The sequence below is a fragment of the Periplaneta americana genome, chromosome 1, assembly GCF_040183065.1.
Source record: "Periplaneta americana isolate PAMFEO1 chromosome 1, P.americana_PAMFEO1_priV1, whole genome shotgun sequence".
Taxonomy (NCBI): domain Eukaryota; kingdom Metazoa; phylum Arthropoda; class Insecta; order Blattodea; family Blattidae; genus Periplaneta; species Periplaneta americana.
The window spans coordinates 164,335,575-164,353,143 of NC_091117.1; the positions used below are offsets into that span (position 1 = coordinate 164,335,575).

General features: G+C 35.4%; 1 protein-coding gene across 4 annotated transcripts in view; it reads right to left on the reverse strand.

Moving 5' to 3' along the window:
* The window catches only part of LOC138703095 (aminopeptidase N-like), a 147,038-nt gene that overhangs the window by 67,845 nt on the left and 61,624 nt on the right, over positions 1–17,569 (reverse strand). The window contains exon 1 of one of the 4 annotated variants that reach the window (XM_069830704.1): positions 14,426–14,510. The exons of 2 other annotated variants lie outside the window; for them this stretch is intronic. Coding sequence is in view for 1 of the 2 variants with exons in the window: in XM_069830691.1 (XP_069686792.1) it covers positions 4,630–4,642 (13 nt within the window). In the remaining variant the exon portion in view is untranslated. Of the gene's footprint in view, positions 1–4,629; positions 4,769–14,425; positions 14,511–17,569 lie in introns of those variants that run through there. One more of the 4 variants, XM_069830691.1, reaches the window with a different exon arrangement.

Consider the following 17,569-nt stretch of genomic DNA (forward strand, 5'->3'; position numbering starts at 1 on the left):
TATCCGTTCACCAGTCAGTACTTCAGCATGCATAAACAGTGTACCTGCTGAATACTCCGTTCGCCATTCACTACCGTAGCATGCGTAAACAGTGTACCTGCTGAATAATAATGCCGAAGGTTGAAGTTCTCAGGCGCATATTTTTGCAGCGGAATTTGGTGAGTGTTTTGAAGTGAATGACGGGAACGTTACATGTAAATTATGTAATATGAACATACGAGGTGACAAACGATATTGTATACAGAGGCGTTATAGCACAAGAAAGCAAAGGAGGAAACTCAAACCCACGAATAATTCTATGATAATTCTTCTGAATATAAAGAAAAGGTACGTAAAAATATATCTTTGTAATGCTGTGTAGCTTATATTTACTTTTAGAGCTGTCCTTGTACTAGCTCACGTCTCCGACCTGTGTACCATGATACAGTCAATATTTGTAATCGGTCCCCAACATTACAAGCCTAGACATCACCATAGGCCTAGTCATATTTATAATTCGTACAATGAACAGATTGAAGGTTGGAAACAAGGTAGAAAAGCAAAATGAAGGAAGGAGAAAGGAAATGAATAACTAAGTATGAAAAATAAAGATGAATGGCCGAGTGAGTGAGTGAGTGAGTGAGTGAGTGAGTGAGTGAGTGAGTGAGTGAGTGAGTAAATTAAACGGGCTCTTAAAGATAAATAATAATGGGCATACTGGGAGCCTGAACTACACCAGCTATGAGACAGGGCAAACTCCTTATTGGGGAACTAAGACCTGACTTAACTAAACAACTCCCAGTCCTACCTCTTAACTAACACTGCTATCTGAATAAACACCTATACGTATTGCGCTTTACAGATGACCCGCCTTGTAGGAGGAAATGTGGGATGTCGTTGAAACATCGCATCACATTCTTCTGGACTGAACGAGCATAAGACATATCAGGCATCGATACCTAGGGAAACACGTGTGTCCCGAGGAGATCCAGGAAATCGAACCAGCAGTGTCGTGAACTTGGTCACCTAGTGCAATCTCCTGGGATGATTTCTACTATAGCTTATGGGCTCACAATAGGTCTTTCATACTACCTAAATCCTGTTTTAGTGGCCTTCGCCTTTAGACGGAAAGAAAAAGGAGAAACTGACTGACTGACCTGACTGACCTGACCTGACCTGACCTGACCTGACCTGACCTGACCTGACTTGACTTGACTGACTGACTGACTGACTGACTGACTGACTGACTGACTGACTGACTGACTGACTGACTGACTGACTGACTGACTGACTGACTGACTGACTGACTGACTGAGCGAGTGTGTGAGTGGACGTATGACATGTATGTGTTCATAGATGTTTGCATCTTGAAATAAATAAGTAAATGTGTGTGTGGGTGGATGAACACAAAAAATGGAGAGGATTTTCTGGATGGAATAATGGAAATAAGGAACAAAGAGAGGGGAGGATGGGAAATTGGAGCGAAATACAGGATAGATGAGGGAAGAGTCTGATAAGAAGTAAAATTGAGGGAAACATTTTTAAAAACTTTGAAGGCGTACTAGGTTTATTAAATTGACAAGCGCAAAAATTTCTACACAATTAACTGTATTTTTAAACGTTTCCCTTCACAAATCAAGAAACGTTATTGAAATGTATTTCAACATGTGAATCAACTTTCATCCATTGCTCCACTCACGTTCATTATGTAGAATTAAATGTCGATAACAACGGAAAGTTTCAATATGCATATCGCAGTTTGTTAATCATTTGCGCTTTCACTTTTTAAATTGTAATCGCAAGTCCGTGAACTGTTCTCACACGCCACGACTCGTGTTCTAAACAAACTTACTGTTATCTAGAATGTTAACATTGTGATTCCACAACTGCGACACAATAGCTTAAATGTTTATTAAAGAGTCATGAAACTCACTGACCTTTCTGTTGAGTATTTACCAGTCACTTTGATTTGCATTCGATTGCAATTGAGGTGAGATTAACTCTCATTGTGCGGAATATTATCCGCTTTATTTCTCATTACACGAAGTATAAACAGAAAATATTGTTATATTTCAAAACTTCGATTTCGAGATATTGCGGAATTAAACGTTTTCACCATCCCTGATAGGAATATATCAAAAGCGATTTTTTGGTATCCCGTTTTTCTGTCTCTCTGTACACAGTAATTTTCCCTTGCATATGGCATGTCTTGTCAATTCATTGTAGAACCTTCAAAGTAGGCCTATATTATATAGAAAATGAATGTATTTATTTGAAAAAAATTAAGAAAATAATAGTCTCCAGTAATTTTCTTTTACAGATAAAGTCTATATTTGACCTACATTAATAGTAAAAATTAAAAGATTTGGTGGAACGATTTCTTAGCAGTTACTCGATGTTGATCTCCATGGAAGTACTTATGTCATATGCAATACACTCAATAATGTAAACGAGTTTATTTTTATACACAAGAGGAGTTCACATATATACATAACCTACTCGGAGGAGTTTATTACAATTTTATTCATTGGGCGGTATTACAATAGGCCTATACCTATTTAAAAATAATGTTATGCAGATGTGTTTGGCATTACTCACATAGATCAGTAAAATAACAGTGACAATATTTTCGAGATAATCTCATGTGCTTATATACAATATATTATCAATTAATTATTAATTGTTTGTGGCCCAAAAACAGATCTTTACTTGCCCTGTTAATATATTTTCAAGCAAGATTCAAGCTCAAGTCCGGGCAGTCTCGGAACATGATTCCCACTACGCCTAGACCAAATCGGTCCATATGACAGTTTACCTACATATTAATAAAAACACTTTTCAGTTGGCATTAGCTAATAGTCATGGCAGAATGTAATTTGACATTCTTTTAAACTTCTATAGAGATGTACGAAAGAATTGTGAATAAAATTGAGAATGCCAGTTGAAGGCAAACATTTCAGAGTAAAACTATTTCACCACTGCTTTGTCTACAAATAAAAATCTGAAATTATTACGGGTATGAACTGTATGATCACTTGGTAAGAAGTCTCCAGTCCCACAGATGTGACTAGGCCTTGAGGAACAGCGAGAAGCTCAGCTAGAGAGAATAGAAATGGACAGGGACAGAGCTAGAGAAACAAAGATGCAGACAGAAACAGACAGACAAGAGACAGAGACAGGGACATAAATACACAGACAGTGACTAAGAATGGTAGATGGGTACAAAAACAGACAAAACGTATAGAAACACATACATAAACAGACGGGGATAGAAACATAAACATAAACATAAACAGACAGGAACAGAAACAGATAAAATAGACAGGGACAGAAACATAGGTATAAAGAGACGGGACAGAAACAGAGATATAAATAGACACAGACAGAAACAGGTATAAACATACAGGAAGAGAAACAGAGAGATAAGCAGATATTGACAGAAACAGAGATATAAACAGACGGGGACAGAAACAGAGATATAAACAGACGGGGACAGAAACAGAGATATAAACAGACAGGGACAGAAACGGAGATATAAACAGACGGGGACAGAAACAGAGATATAAACAGACAGGGACAGAAACAGGTACAAACATACAGGAAGAGAAACGGAGAGATAAGCAGATACTGACAGAAACAGAGATATAAACAGACGGGGACAGAAACAGGGATATAAACAGACAGGGACAGAAACAGGTACAGACATACAGGAAGAGAAACGGAGAGATAAGCAGATATTGACAGAAACAGAGATATAAACAGACGGGGACAGAAACTGATATTATTTATAAACAGACATGGATAGGAACACAGATATAAACAGACAGGGACAGAAACAGACATAAACAGACACGGACAGAAACTGAGATATAAACAGACATGAACAAAAACAGAAATATAAACAGACACGGACAGAAACAGAGATAATTTTAAACAATCACGAACAGAAACAGAGTTACAAAAGACTCAGACAGAAAACGTTATAGGAAAATAGGCAAATACAGAAATAGATAGGAACAGACAGTGACAGGAAAAGATAGACAAATAGAGGTAAAAGTAATAGCAGACAGAAATAGGCAAAAACATAAATTGACACACATAAGCAGACAGGGATAGAAACATGTAGACAGGAATACGCAAAGACAAATAGATAGAAACCGATAAGTAGATACAGGAACATACAGAAAGAATACAAATAGAAGCAACGGTACGATACCAGAGAAATACAAGTAGATAGGCTAGGAAGACGTCTGGTCCGAAATAACAGACACAGAAAAAGAGAGAGAGAGAGAGAGAGAGAGAGAGAGAGAGAGAGAAAGGAAACTACATACCGAAACAGGTGTAAAGAAAAGCAGAAATGGAGAAAGGGTTAAACATAAAGAGACAGAAAGAAGGGAATAATTCGAGCATTTTGTAGAAAACGTCCAATAGATGTACTTTATTTTGTGTCATTTGAAGCCACCCTCTTCACTTTTCTCAATGAAAACTTGTACGTCCGTCTAAACAAAATCTTTAAATCCTGCAACTGCTTTGTATGAAAAATTGTATGTAAAATTACTGCGAATTCACTAACAGACACAAAAGAAGTAATCTATAACATTTAGGAAACGATAAACTTCACATATTATTGTATTAAAATGTGTTACATACCTCTCGTATCCATGTTTTATTTCAATTGTTTTGGAGAAAAATGTTCACCATTATAACGCGCAAATGTTTGTTCATTCACAGAGCTCAGCGCGCACACACTATTCCAAAGGCTTTTCGGTAGCAGGTCGGTTGCTTTCCGCCACAGATAACGACGCCTTATATAATTTGTAACCGGCTTGAAGCCTCGTGAAGGTCGTAAAACACCGTTTCAGGACACAAATCCATCAACATACAGAAAAAGTGGCACAAGGAGGATCTTCACACCTTGACATGTATCGATAGGCCTATATGATGGACATTACAGAAGTAGGCCTATTTCATAAAACTTAAATTTCCTCCATCCTCCATAAATATCATTGAATACTTGTTAAGTCCAGCCGTAGCTCGGTCAACGTAATGACTTTTCACCAAAGGAGGATATTATTCGAGTTCGAATGGTTCAAGCATTCTTTGTTGCTTTCTTTTTTATTTTTATTTTTATTCATGCCTATGCAGGATGCCTATATGCAATTACTTTTCAATTAATAGCTTTTAAGATATCCTACGTCACTTCTACTTGATTGACAGGGGGGAAGTTGAGACAATAATGTGTCTGTAAAGTACCCGTCATCTCATGTTTTTTAAAGCTATCGAGACCAATTTAATATCTTTGCGAGCTCTAAGCGTATTAGCCACTTATTTCATTCCGTGAATTGCCGTCCCACCGAATTTTTAATATAAAGTGCCGAAATAGTACATTATGCAACGAGCCTATAATGAAGGTAATTAAGAAGTGAGTATGGATAATTATGAAACGAGCGCAAGCGAGTTTCATAATTTTCATAAGAGCTTCTTAATTACCATTATAGGCGAGTTTCATACGACTTTTTATGCTCGACCATATTTCTAACTTGATATTATTAATTTTATTGTATCTGACCTGGAGCAATGTCCCGTATGTTGTGAGATGTGCGCAGACGCGAGAGTATTGATTTTTTCCGAGGAACAGATGTGCACATTGACCTTGCTAGGCCATAAGAACCTACAGTGATAACATTGAAATAAAATTAGACATTGAAAAACGAGATGACAAATTGAATTTATTTGAATATTATTTACAATTAACGCTAATTATTATAGTATCAGAACATAACCTTCTGCGACAGTATTGGATTTCCAGCCTCCGTGACTTTTCGCTAATTCTCTTTCGATTGCATATCCGAGAATAATCGATACTTGCGGTTTTATAACGGTAGAAAGCTGACCTGTCATTGGCTGAACAGTTGTAACCTGAGTCGTCATTGGCTGAAAGACCTGACCTTTAATGAGTAGGTGTACTTTAATGACATGCATTAAAGGTCTGCTACCAGGTGTATAATTACATTTCGGCATGGTCGAGCATAAAAAGATATAAACGTACTAGAGTACGAATGGGGAGGCAACCTAACGCTAAATAGCACCTAAAGCTCACTTCATCTAGTCTTGTCATTCATGGTCAGGTTTGATTCCCGAAAAAGAAGTCGAGATTTATCTTTCTTCAACAAAGACTGAGTTTTTATTACCTGTTTTAATTTTGTCATGTTTTACCTTAATGACGACAGTTTAACCAGGAATTCGCGTTATATGCAAATGTCTAATATTAACCCAGATTATCGGAAGAGTGAGGTACAAGCCAAAGAGCATGATCTCCAAACAGAAGAATATTTATATTATTATTACTTTTATTATTATTTAGTTTAAATATAGTGCTATTAAAAGAAAATTCATCTATTTTAAACGAAAATAATCCTTAAAAGGACAATTTGTTAGCTTTCTCATTCTCTTTGCCTTATTATAGACCATTTTGCCGCAAAGCGTTGTCCAGGGTGCACCACGTGGAAGTAGGTCTATGTCTCACCTACGTCTATGTCTTACTATGTCCTATGTCCTATGTCTATGTCTTACTGAAGGGTATACCTCCTGAACCCAGAAGACTAGCAGTTGCAAGCTTTCGTCTTAACACTGAACATGACATCCTGGGTAAACACCTCAATCGTCTTGGCATCCTTCCATCAGCATCCTGCATTTTGTGTCATGAACAGGAAGACATGAACAGACAACATCTTGCAAAATGCCCTGCTCTGAAATCCTCCACGGAAGTCGACCGCTACTGGGAAGCCAGAGCCCGAATGTTTTTAACTACTTAATCCGTAGTTTTGTCCACCATTTTCTTGTTTTTCCCTCAATCAATGATAGTAAATATCATGTACTAGCCATTAGACAAACAAATAAAATAAACGAAAATAAAAATAATATAATCATGCATACTTATTAAATTTAACGCAGAATAAATATTGAACATGCCTGTTATTATTCGGTTGAGAAGCTTTTGTCATCTAGTCTGCTGTCAAAAAATCTGAAAGTTAGAATTTATAAAACAGTTATATTACCAGTTGTTCTGTATGGTTGTGAAACTTGGACTCTTACTTCGAGAGAGGAACAGAGATTAAGGGTGTTTGAGAATAAGGTGCTTACGAAAATATTTGGGGCTAAGAGGGATGAAGTTACAGGAGAATGGAGAAAGTTACACAACACAGAACTGCACACATTGTATTCTTCATCTGACATAATTAGGAACATTAAATCCAGACATTTGAGATGGGCATGGCATGTAGCACGTATGGGCGAATCCAGAAATGCATACAGAGTGTTAGTTGGGAGGCCGGAGGGAATAAGACCTATAGGGAGGCCGAGACGTAGATGGGAGGATAATATTAAAATTAATTTGAGGGAGGTGGGATATGATGGTAGGAACTGGATTAATCTTGCTCAGGATAGGGACCGATGGCGGGTTTATGTGAGGGCGGCAATGAACCTCCGGGTTCTTTAAAAGCCATAAGTAAGTAAGTAAGTAAGTATGCATACTTATTATCTGTGGTTTTTACCAGATGTTACAAAAGTTCAACTGTCACATATCATATGTCATTTGTTTCTCTAAGTGTTTATTATCGGTGCCGATACCTAAAGTCTATCCAACGAAAGAATAAAGTAATATAGACTTACGCACTTGGTCTTGAGATCTCTGAATTGGCAGTGAATATTTTGTTTGTTGCCATGTGAACAGATCTATTGATATTCTATAGTTTATATCACTTGATTCTTTCGCTAGATAGAGTATAGGTAACGCATCGCAAATGGAAAATAATCGTTTCATTTCCCAACTATTTTTTTTTTTAATCCTGGTTGGAACAAATTACCTGGTTCAGGTTTTTCCGGGGCTTTTCCTCAATCCATTCAGAACAAATGCTGGGTAACTTTCGATGTTGGAGCCTGGGTCGCTGGCATTATCATCTCCATTTCATTCAAAAGCTAGATAACCACAGCAGTTGATAAAGCGTCGTAAACTAATCAATTTAAAAAAAAGTAAAATTGAATCGTTAAAGTAACGTACGGATCAGGGTTAAAGATATACCACAACTAATTATAAAGCATGAACAGAATTCACCAATGGCTTAAGTTTTGTGGTGGAGTAACAGCATACCCGATCGTGAAATCCTGGCTGCGACAAGTTACCTGGTTGCGGTTTTTCCGGGGTTTTCCCTTAAACCATTAAGAGCAGATGTTCGGTAAGTTTCAGTGTTGGGCCTTGGACTCATTTCGTGGAATTATCACCTTCATCTCATTCAGACGCTAGACAATCAAAGTATCGTAAAATATCCAATTAGAAAAAAGTTTTCTACGCTATTTTTCAGCGAAAGGTGTATGAACCTTTCTTCTTTACAAAGACGGTAGTAACTACTGGGCTTCCTACCTTCACGTTACGAAATTGTTTATTCACACAACTAGATAATAATTATTACCATGCACGATTTAATTTTCTATTAAGAAGGCGCGAGCACTTCATTTTAATTGGGAGGTTCGTAAATTTATTAATGAAGTTCTCCCACATTGCTGGACCGCTATCCGTGATCAAACATTTTATATAAATGTTCATGTTTTTTTAAGGTATTGTCTACCATATTATTTATTAACAACTCATTTCCCGCAAAAGGCTATAAATTTCTTCTATCATAAATGAACATAATATTAAAGTGCAGTATATTATATATTTGAAAAAAGAAGTACTTTGTTATTATTTTTAGGGCTTCACCATCTAAAAAATAACGATCCTGAAAATGTATAATAATCAGAACACCGACCACCCAGAGATCATAAGTACAGACTGTAGAGTAGTCGTCGTAAGCACTCGCTAAAATGGGTAACGGGTAAGCAGTGCATCGTAATATGCCCTGTCGTGCAGCAGGAAGAGGTAGAGAGCATACCCGCCAGCAGCCATGAATGCAACATAGTGCAGTCTCTTATCCGCGGGTAATAGACAGTAGCCCGAGGGTGCACTGTGATAATGACGGTTGCTGTAGAGCATCAGCGACTGTAGTAAAGGAGTGCAGATTAATATTTCTAGCCTATAGGAGTCCTTTTCTCTGCACAGTGGACAAAGGCGCTCTCTTCTTCGTTGGACTCTATGTTTGGAGGAAGAGGCAGTGATCTTTGTTGGGACAATATGAAATCGAGAGCTACACAATTTATCAGACCTGAGGAAGGTTAGTCAGTAGATAGATAGATGGATTTATTGAGTAATATAATACATACAGATGTTATATTATCATAATTTTCTCTAAAATCCAATGCACGGGTCTTCTGACCGTACGTGCTTTGTACCTAAAACAAGTCATACTTTGTAGGTTTCACCCCCTCGCCTATGATTATATCCAACCAGTCTCTAAAAGAACACACATATTAAAATAAAAATGGCACAACAAAACACATTATTTAATAGGCCTATATCCTAACCTAAAACAGACATAAAAGTGTATAATTGGATAGATACCATTATCCCTTCGTCAGTTCGTATCACAAACTTCAACAGCTGAAGTTCTCATTTGTCTCGCCTTCAAGAGGAACAATCCAGTCTTTTGTCCGTATTCTCTATTCCCCATGAGGTTAAGACAAACAAGCGAACTCCTATTCTGATTTAGCATCGAGGGTGGTAGATATTTTCTCCGTACATGTTCCAATTCGACACACTGCAATAAAATATGTCTATAGGAGCCACTTTTCTCTGCACAGTGGACAAAGGCGCTCTCCTTCTTCGTTGACAATTTTATTATCTTTCCATGCCTCCAATCTCAGCCACGCTAAACCTGTTCTACTGTCTTTAAGCTATAATAAATTATTATATACAATATCTAGAACGTAACTATTAATATTGTTTCCGATACGATTTCATATCTATCTCTTCCAGGATCTTTCCGGATCATGTTTACCGGAAGATCTATAACCATTGATAATTTAGGAATTCTTTCATCTTCCATTCCTGTTAAATGATCTGTCCATTTCCCTTTTTTTCAATTAATTTATCTGCTATTGAGTATATGTTTAGTTCTTCCGTAATTCTAATTTCTAATAAGATATCGTAATATGAATTTTTAAATTACTCAAAAAAATTTCATTTCTGTGGCTGAAATATGAGCTTCGTATTTTTACGTAGTACCTAAGATTCACTTCCATGCAATAAAATAGATGTGATTACTTCATAAAACTTCTTGAGTTTCTTTTTTGTGTATTTTGTGTCAGTTGTTTTCAATTGTTTCCGATATAGCTTGATATCGGTACAATTTGTAGTGGATGTCATTATCTTGTTTATAAAATTATATTATATCGCAACCTAAATAATTGAAGTATTATTGATTACAAAGAAAATCCCCCAACAGCGAAAGGAAACGTTTGTAAATGTATGGATGGATAGACAAGTATACAGATAGCATAATCTACTGAAAAAATATATTTCCACGAACTGTTTGTAATATTTTAGAAAGTAGTAACTTAGACTTTACCAGCTAACTGTAAACTTAGCTATTTGAGTTATATTTCTAAGCTAAGAACCTGGAGGACGGAATTTATTAGTATTGCATCCAAATCAGAGTGATAAACTAGGATGAGTAGCAGTGAAAGGGTCATTACATTTTGCTTTTCTCCCAAAAAAAAGAAGCCATGTTATAAATTTTGGTTGTCCTTAAACTTCATCGTCCATGATCGAATATGAGTCCTGGGAACTTGTACTTCATTAAAATTTAAAAAAAATCACTTTCAGTGTCTTATTCCAAATCCATGTTTTTTTTAAATTAAATAAAAAATAATTGAGGCTTTCGCGTTCCCTGAAATAACAACTTAACGTACGTTATGTTGTTTTTCCTTTTCTCGTGTATATTGAATCCTTAATAACACATCTCCCTCCTGGCAAAATATTATGTCCCTCTAACAAGCACAGTGCCCTCTAGAAACATTTGAAGGTTGTTCTGCACAATGCTGTTAAACCAGATCTAAAATATGTGATACTCTGTATTTAAAATTTAAGATATTATACCTAAGTTCTTGTTCCAGAGAACGCCAAAATGGGTTCAGTATTACTAAATAATATTATAATTTTAAGTCATCATTGATGTGTTTTTAATTGTTTGGTTGGCAGCTCTGCTACAACTCGTCACTCATCTCCGAGATTAGATCAGTTTCGTTATGTTCATTAATGAAAGTGTGAAGCTTTCTCAAGGATAATCGTGATTGCACGCAGCAAGGTCGGAACCGCAGACCGTGATGCGACAGTTCAAGCGTCTCTTTACCTGTGCGCTATTAACATTAGGCCTACTAATGATAGTGCTGACATCCATTCTCAATGTATGTAATTACTCAGGGATTGTGAGACTTGGTACGTGCCACTGTCTCTGGAAATTAAATTTATCGAAAAAAAAAATTGATTTCTTTTGCGATTACATTATGAAGAGCAATACAGAAATAAGTTTGTGGTAAATAGAAGGAAACTAACGTGACGAATAAAAAAAGCAAAGCTAAATTAATAATAATAATAATAATAATAATAATAATAATAATAATAATAATAATAATAATAATAATTTAATAGTAATAATAATAATTTAATAGTAATAATAATAATTTAATAGTAATAATAATAATAATAATAATTTAATAATAATAATAATGATAATGAAGAGAAATAGCCACCGGCGTGGCTTAGTCGGTTAAGATGCTTGCCTGCCGGTCTGAAGTTACGCTCGGGCACGGGTTCGATCCCCGCTTGGGCTGATTACCTGGTTGGGTTTTTACGAGGTTTTTCCCAACCGTAAGGTGAATGCCAGGTAATCTATGGCGAATCCTCGACCTCATCTCGCCAAATACCATCTCGCTATCACCAATTCACCGACGCTAAATAACCTAGCAGTTGATGCGTCGTTAAATAACCAAATAAAAGAATGAAATAAAATAAAGAGAAATATAAGAATAGGAGGATAATATTAAAATGGATTTGAAGGAGGTGCGATATGATTGTAGAGACTGGATTAATCTTTCTCAAGTTAGAGACCGTTGACGGGCTTATGTGAGGGCGACAATGAATATCAGGGTTCCTTAAAAGTCATAAGTAAGTAAAGAGAAATATAAGATGAAGAAATGCAGATCAAATAAAACTGTGGAAAGGGAGCAGTATTAAACGGTGTATAATCTGTAGACATAATAATAATAATAATAATAATAATAATAATATTATTATTATTATTATTATTATTATTATTATTATTATTATTATTATTATTATTATTATTATTATTATTATTATTATTATTATTATTATTACAAAGAAGAAAATGAAATGGTGAAAAGGAACAAAAAATTAGACGAAAAAAGAGGGGAAAAAATGAAAGAGAGGATAGAAGAAGATATGTTAATATTTAACATCTGATTTATTTAGCTTTATTTCAATCCAATCTCCAGTATGGAATTTTAGGGTGGGGAAATGTTTGTAATTCTACTGTCACTCCACAAATACTTATTCAGAAAAGAATAATTAAAATATGCCTTACTAAGCCAATTGATTACTCATCCGAGCTTTTGTTCACTGATTTTAATGTTCTGAAAATTAAACAAATTTATTATATTGCCTTATTAAACTTCATACACAAAAGTCGCAATAAATTCCAATTGTATCATCATAAATAGGGAACTAAAAGATCCGATTTTATACGACTAGACCTAGAGGAACCAAAGTGTTTCACAAGGACAACTCTTAGCCATAGTACCTACTTTGGTCCAAGGTTATACACCGTGTCCCGCTTAGATGTATTGAGAAATAAGTGCTAATTTAAAGTATAAATAATGGTTTTATAACATAACTTTTTGCATAATTTGACGTAAAAACTCTCCGAGTTTCGGAGAATGGTCAGTGCAACTCGATATGTGCGCCTCGAGCTACCCTGAAGACATCTAAAAAGTACTCAACCTTCTGCCAAGTGTTCCATAACATTTGTGGGATGATTAGCGCAGCTGCATTTATAATGCGTTGTCTCAGTTTTTCCAGTGTCAGCTGTATCACGTTGGAACACAACACTCGTCACAAAGCCCCAGAGGAAGGTCAATGGGCGTCAAGTCGGTTACCTAGGTGGCCAGGCAAGGGTTCTCCTCTTCCGATCAATCTATTGGGAAAGTTTGCATTCAAGATGCCACGCACTGCTCCATAGGAATGGGGTGGAGCCCCATGTTGCCGAAAAACCGATTCTGGGAGGAGTTGATCAACAACAAAGTTCTGCAACATGTTCAGATACAGATTCCCTGTGACTGTTGCCTCGATGAAGAAGAATGGTCCAATGATGGAATGTTCTACTGAATTGCGCCAGGCTTATTTCCACGATAAACTTAGTGCTCATGCGCATGAACATGCAACTGATTTTAAACCATTGGTACATATACTTTGACAGTTTCTGCATGTTGTCAGATGTAAATCACAACGATATCTTCATCTCATTTTAAATGGTGAGCATTTATTTCTCGATCTCTCTAAGCGAGACACGGTATATAATAAAATAATTGAAAATACCCAAATTTGGAAAATTTTAGTATCAGAAATTTCAAAAATAACGTTAGGAATTTAATTTTTAAAGTAGGTTATATATATATATATATATATATATATATATATATATATATATATATATATATATATATTGGTTTAATATGTATATTTATTTGTATAAGTTAAATTGTTAAAATTGAAATTGTATTTTTTAAAGTTAATTTATTCCTATATTTTTTTCCTTGACCCACTTTGTGTCAAATAATTATCTTTGTTTGTGTTAAGTATGTGTTTAGATAACTCCCTGAGCACGAATTTTTACTCCGTCAGGGAAGAATTAAGACTGTACTTTTGTACATGTTATTTTACTAACAATGAACAACAATTAAAGGTAGGTAAGAGATGGAGGTTATAAAACATAGAAAATAAAAAATAAAGCAAATATGGGGAAAAAGTAAGAAAATAAAAGTAAAAATGAGAAATATTATATATAAAATATACGAAGTTGAGAAAAATGAGATGAAGGAAGATAAAATAAAATAAAATATAGGAAAAGACGAAAAACAAATTAAATGAAGTTACGGAAAAAATAACATTAAAATTAAGAGGAAAATGTTTAGAATAAAGACAACGAAGATAAGAATAGAATATAAACTTGGAGAAACCATTGACATAAGAATGATGGTGATAATGGTAGCGGTGGTGGTGATATGTCCACTATGTTCTGAACATCTCTATTATCATACTCCAAAAGTGACGAAATACACACAACGATGCAAGAGCGAGTCCCGTCTAACTGGTTGGAACTGGCTCGCAGACCTTAGTGTGTCAACTCTGTCCTCAGTGCATTAGAAAGGTCTATCAAAACAGGCTTTCAAACGATATTCAAAGTGTCAATAGAAGTGTAAAGCCTTCACTCACCCTCAATCTGTCTTTTAAGGCTTGCCTTGAACTCGATCCACTCAAACTTGGAAAAACAACCCAGCACGTCTCCGGTATCGCCACATAGCCGATCCTGATAAGTAATGAATGATAGAGCAGCTCTCAATCAACCTTGTAAGTAGCTTTCAGCCTTAACAAGAACAGTCAACAATTGTTGGTGCAGTGAACAGATCTCGTGCGACTATGAAGCAATCACCTAGCGGCCGTCCTCTTAAGAGACTAGATGCAATCACTAACGTTTTAACGATTTATTTGACGATGTCGTATTAATGTAACAGTTAAATATAGGGAAAGCAAAATTGTACGCCATATAAGTTTTCGGCATTCTAAAACTGTAATGCAAAAAAAAAAAAAAATCTTTTCAGACATACGTTTTACCAAATTTGTGACAATTTAAGTATGATTTCCAACAATTATTCTCAACATTACCAGCATTTTAGACCTTTCCGATATTAACCCTTATTATACAATGATTGTATTGTCTTGATTTTATAATAGCCAATAATCGTATACAAAACACGGCGTGTGTCAAATTTGCTTCCGCTGCCTGTACTTGAAACACGTGGACTATAACTCGGGGCGTCGTATGTTCACCTCAGACTAATACGAGGGACATCATTTTATTTTTACTTCAATTTTTATTGTACCTGAGTTTTTGAATGTACTTCACTCCCATCCCTTCTACTAATGAAGTTCAACCGCCCTCCACACAGATCCAAGACCGCATATACAGTCATAGTATAGTACAGTACAGTATAGTACAGTCATAGTTATAGTAAACAGTACGTTCCAAAAATATGTTCGCTTTTTCCAATGACGAAAGAGCTTTTAATATTGCATCATTTTCCATTTGCCTACGTCGCATCCCGGTTTCCCCCACCTGCTTCTATTCGCCTCTCTGTAAATGCTAATGGCTGGGCTGTCTTAGCTCTTTTCTGGGAACATTAATTTCTGTTAGGAATTGGATGTCTACGTAATATTATACCCATGGAATTGTTTAAAGAACTTAAATAAAAGGGCCTCGTTAAGTAATTAACTGTCAAATGATTTCCTCCCTTTCTACGACGCTGCGACGTAACCACTGGGACGGACAGTAGATAGCATGTCTGAGTAATTTTATCTTTTTAGATCGGGCAGAAGTGAAGATTGAATTTACAGTACGTAAGGTCTCTTTTATAGAGTAGGTACAGAATTATTTCAACATGACTTACTGATACGAAGTACGAATCTGGTAATTGGAATTACGTACAATAGTCTATAGTGCGATAATATGCACATTAGAACTGAAGCCTGTATCAAAATGAACGACCACCATTTTCAAAAATGTGTTTAAATATCCATATTATGATTATTTTTCAATTTAGCTTCATTCTCTATAGTGTACGCTAATGCGCTGTAGACACTATAATATACACTGCATAATGAATACGTTAGCATGGATAGCTCAGTTCGTGAGTAAAAACACTTACTGTTAATACTGTACTTTATTTTGATTAAACAAAAACCTAATGAAAATTATCAAACTCAAAATCGCGATATTTCCTAGTTTACGTAAATGAATGAACTAATTTTCTCCCCTACTATATCTAGTAAAGTGATTTGTTTGTATATTACGCCAGTATCCTCGAACTCCAGTCGTGGAAGGGGGTAGCAAACGTGTTTCCGGTTCTTAATCATTGATCCATAGCTATAGGCACAGTGCAAGCTCCTCTGGTGGCAACTGTTGTTACTAACTGCGGGACAGCAGCGATAGAGTTGTGCTTGAAGCGTATGAATATACTTAACATCTCAGGTTAAATGATTAGAAATATGGATGATCCTAAAAAGCGGAAAGGTAATGTAAATTACTGTGTTCTTGAGTGTAGTAATGCTTATAGGAACACACCAACCGATGTTGTTTTTATTCATTCCCAAAACAGAAAACTGAAGCGCAACGACGCTAATTGTGGATCCGTGCAGTACGCAGACGAAAGTAAATAAGGCTACACTGCTTGTAATCATAGTATTATTATATACTAGGCCTAATAAAAAAATAAAAAATATATATATATATATATATATATATATATTATGTTTATAAATGACCATTAAGTTAACAACGACAGGAATTTATCATTTAAATTTCCAAAAATACATAATTACTGAGTTCTTTACATATATATTATATATAATATTAGCAACAATAAATAATAATATACTTATTTTTAAATGTATTCATATCGATATTTAATTCTTGATTTCAAGTGCTGATGGTTCACCTTGGAAACCAACACCCGCAGCAAGAATTTGCGGTATTAATTTTATTGAGAACGAGATCAGAACACCCCCAAAACTAGCATACCGTTCCCAGTATTTTTATAAAAGAATACAAGAAAAAGACTGCCTCATCTCAACTAGCTCCGGAAAGGTACGAAAGAGACGCACAAAGAAGAAGAAAATATGAATATTTAAGTTTTATGGAAGGCGAATGCTCAACGAGTGTTATTTCGAAAAATGAAGTAGCCATAAAGGCAGAATTAAATGAAACCATTCTTAGTGATTTTGTTTTTTCTTTCACAATTGAATTGTGTGAATTGTCTACTCAAGTGCCTATTCCATTACATGCCGAAGTGAAGTCACATAGAAATGTTATGACAAGCGTTCAGGAATAGATGATATGTTTAATGAAATGCAAGGTTTCCGAAATTATTCTACAATAAAATATGAGACAGAACTATCAGACTTAAAGGGAGTGACATTTGTGTTTCGAATATATTGTTAAAATTGCTGCCAATTGAAACACAATCATACCCATAGAATCATAATAAATATTTCCAATTCTATCATTTAACCCAAAAATAGCTACCATAGATAGTCGAAACGCCCCAAGATGTAGACCATACATATTATTTTTGCCATTTTTATTAGTGAATTTCACATCGAAAGCTTTCGAAAAATTCTTTCCAAGAGTAAGATTAGTAAAGAAAATCGTCTACTCATATTTTCCAATTAAAATGAAAACTGGATTGTCGTATTCTGCTATGAGGGCGATGTTCGGAGTTAATCGTACAATTATAATTATAATTTATTTTTACCGCCACTTTAATGTTGTTGACATCCACAATCGTTACTGTAATGTTGGGT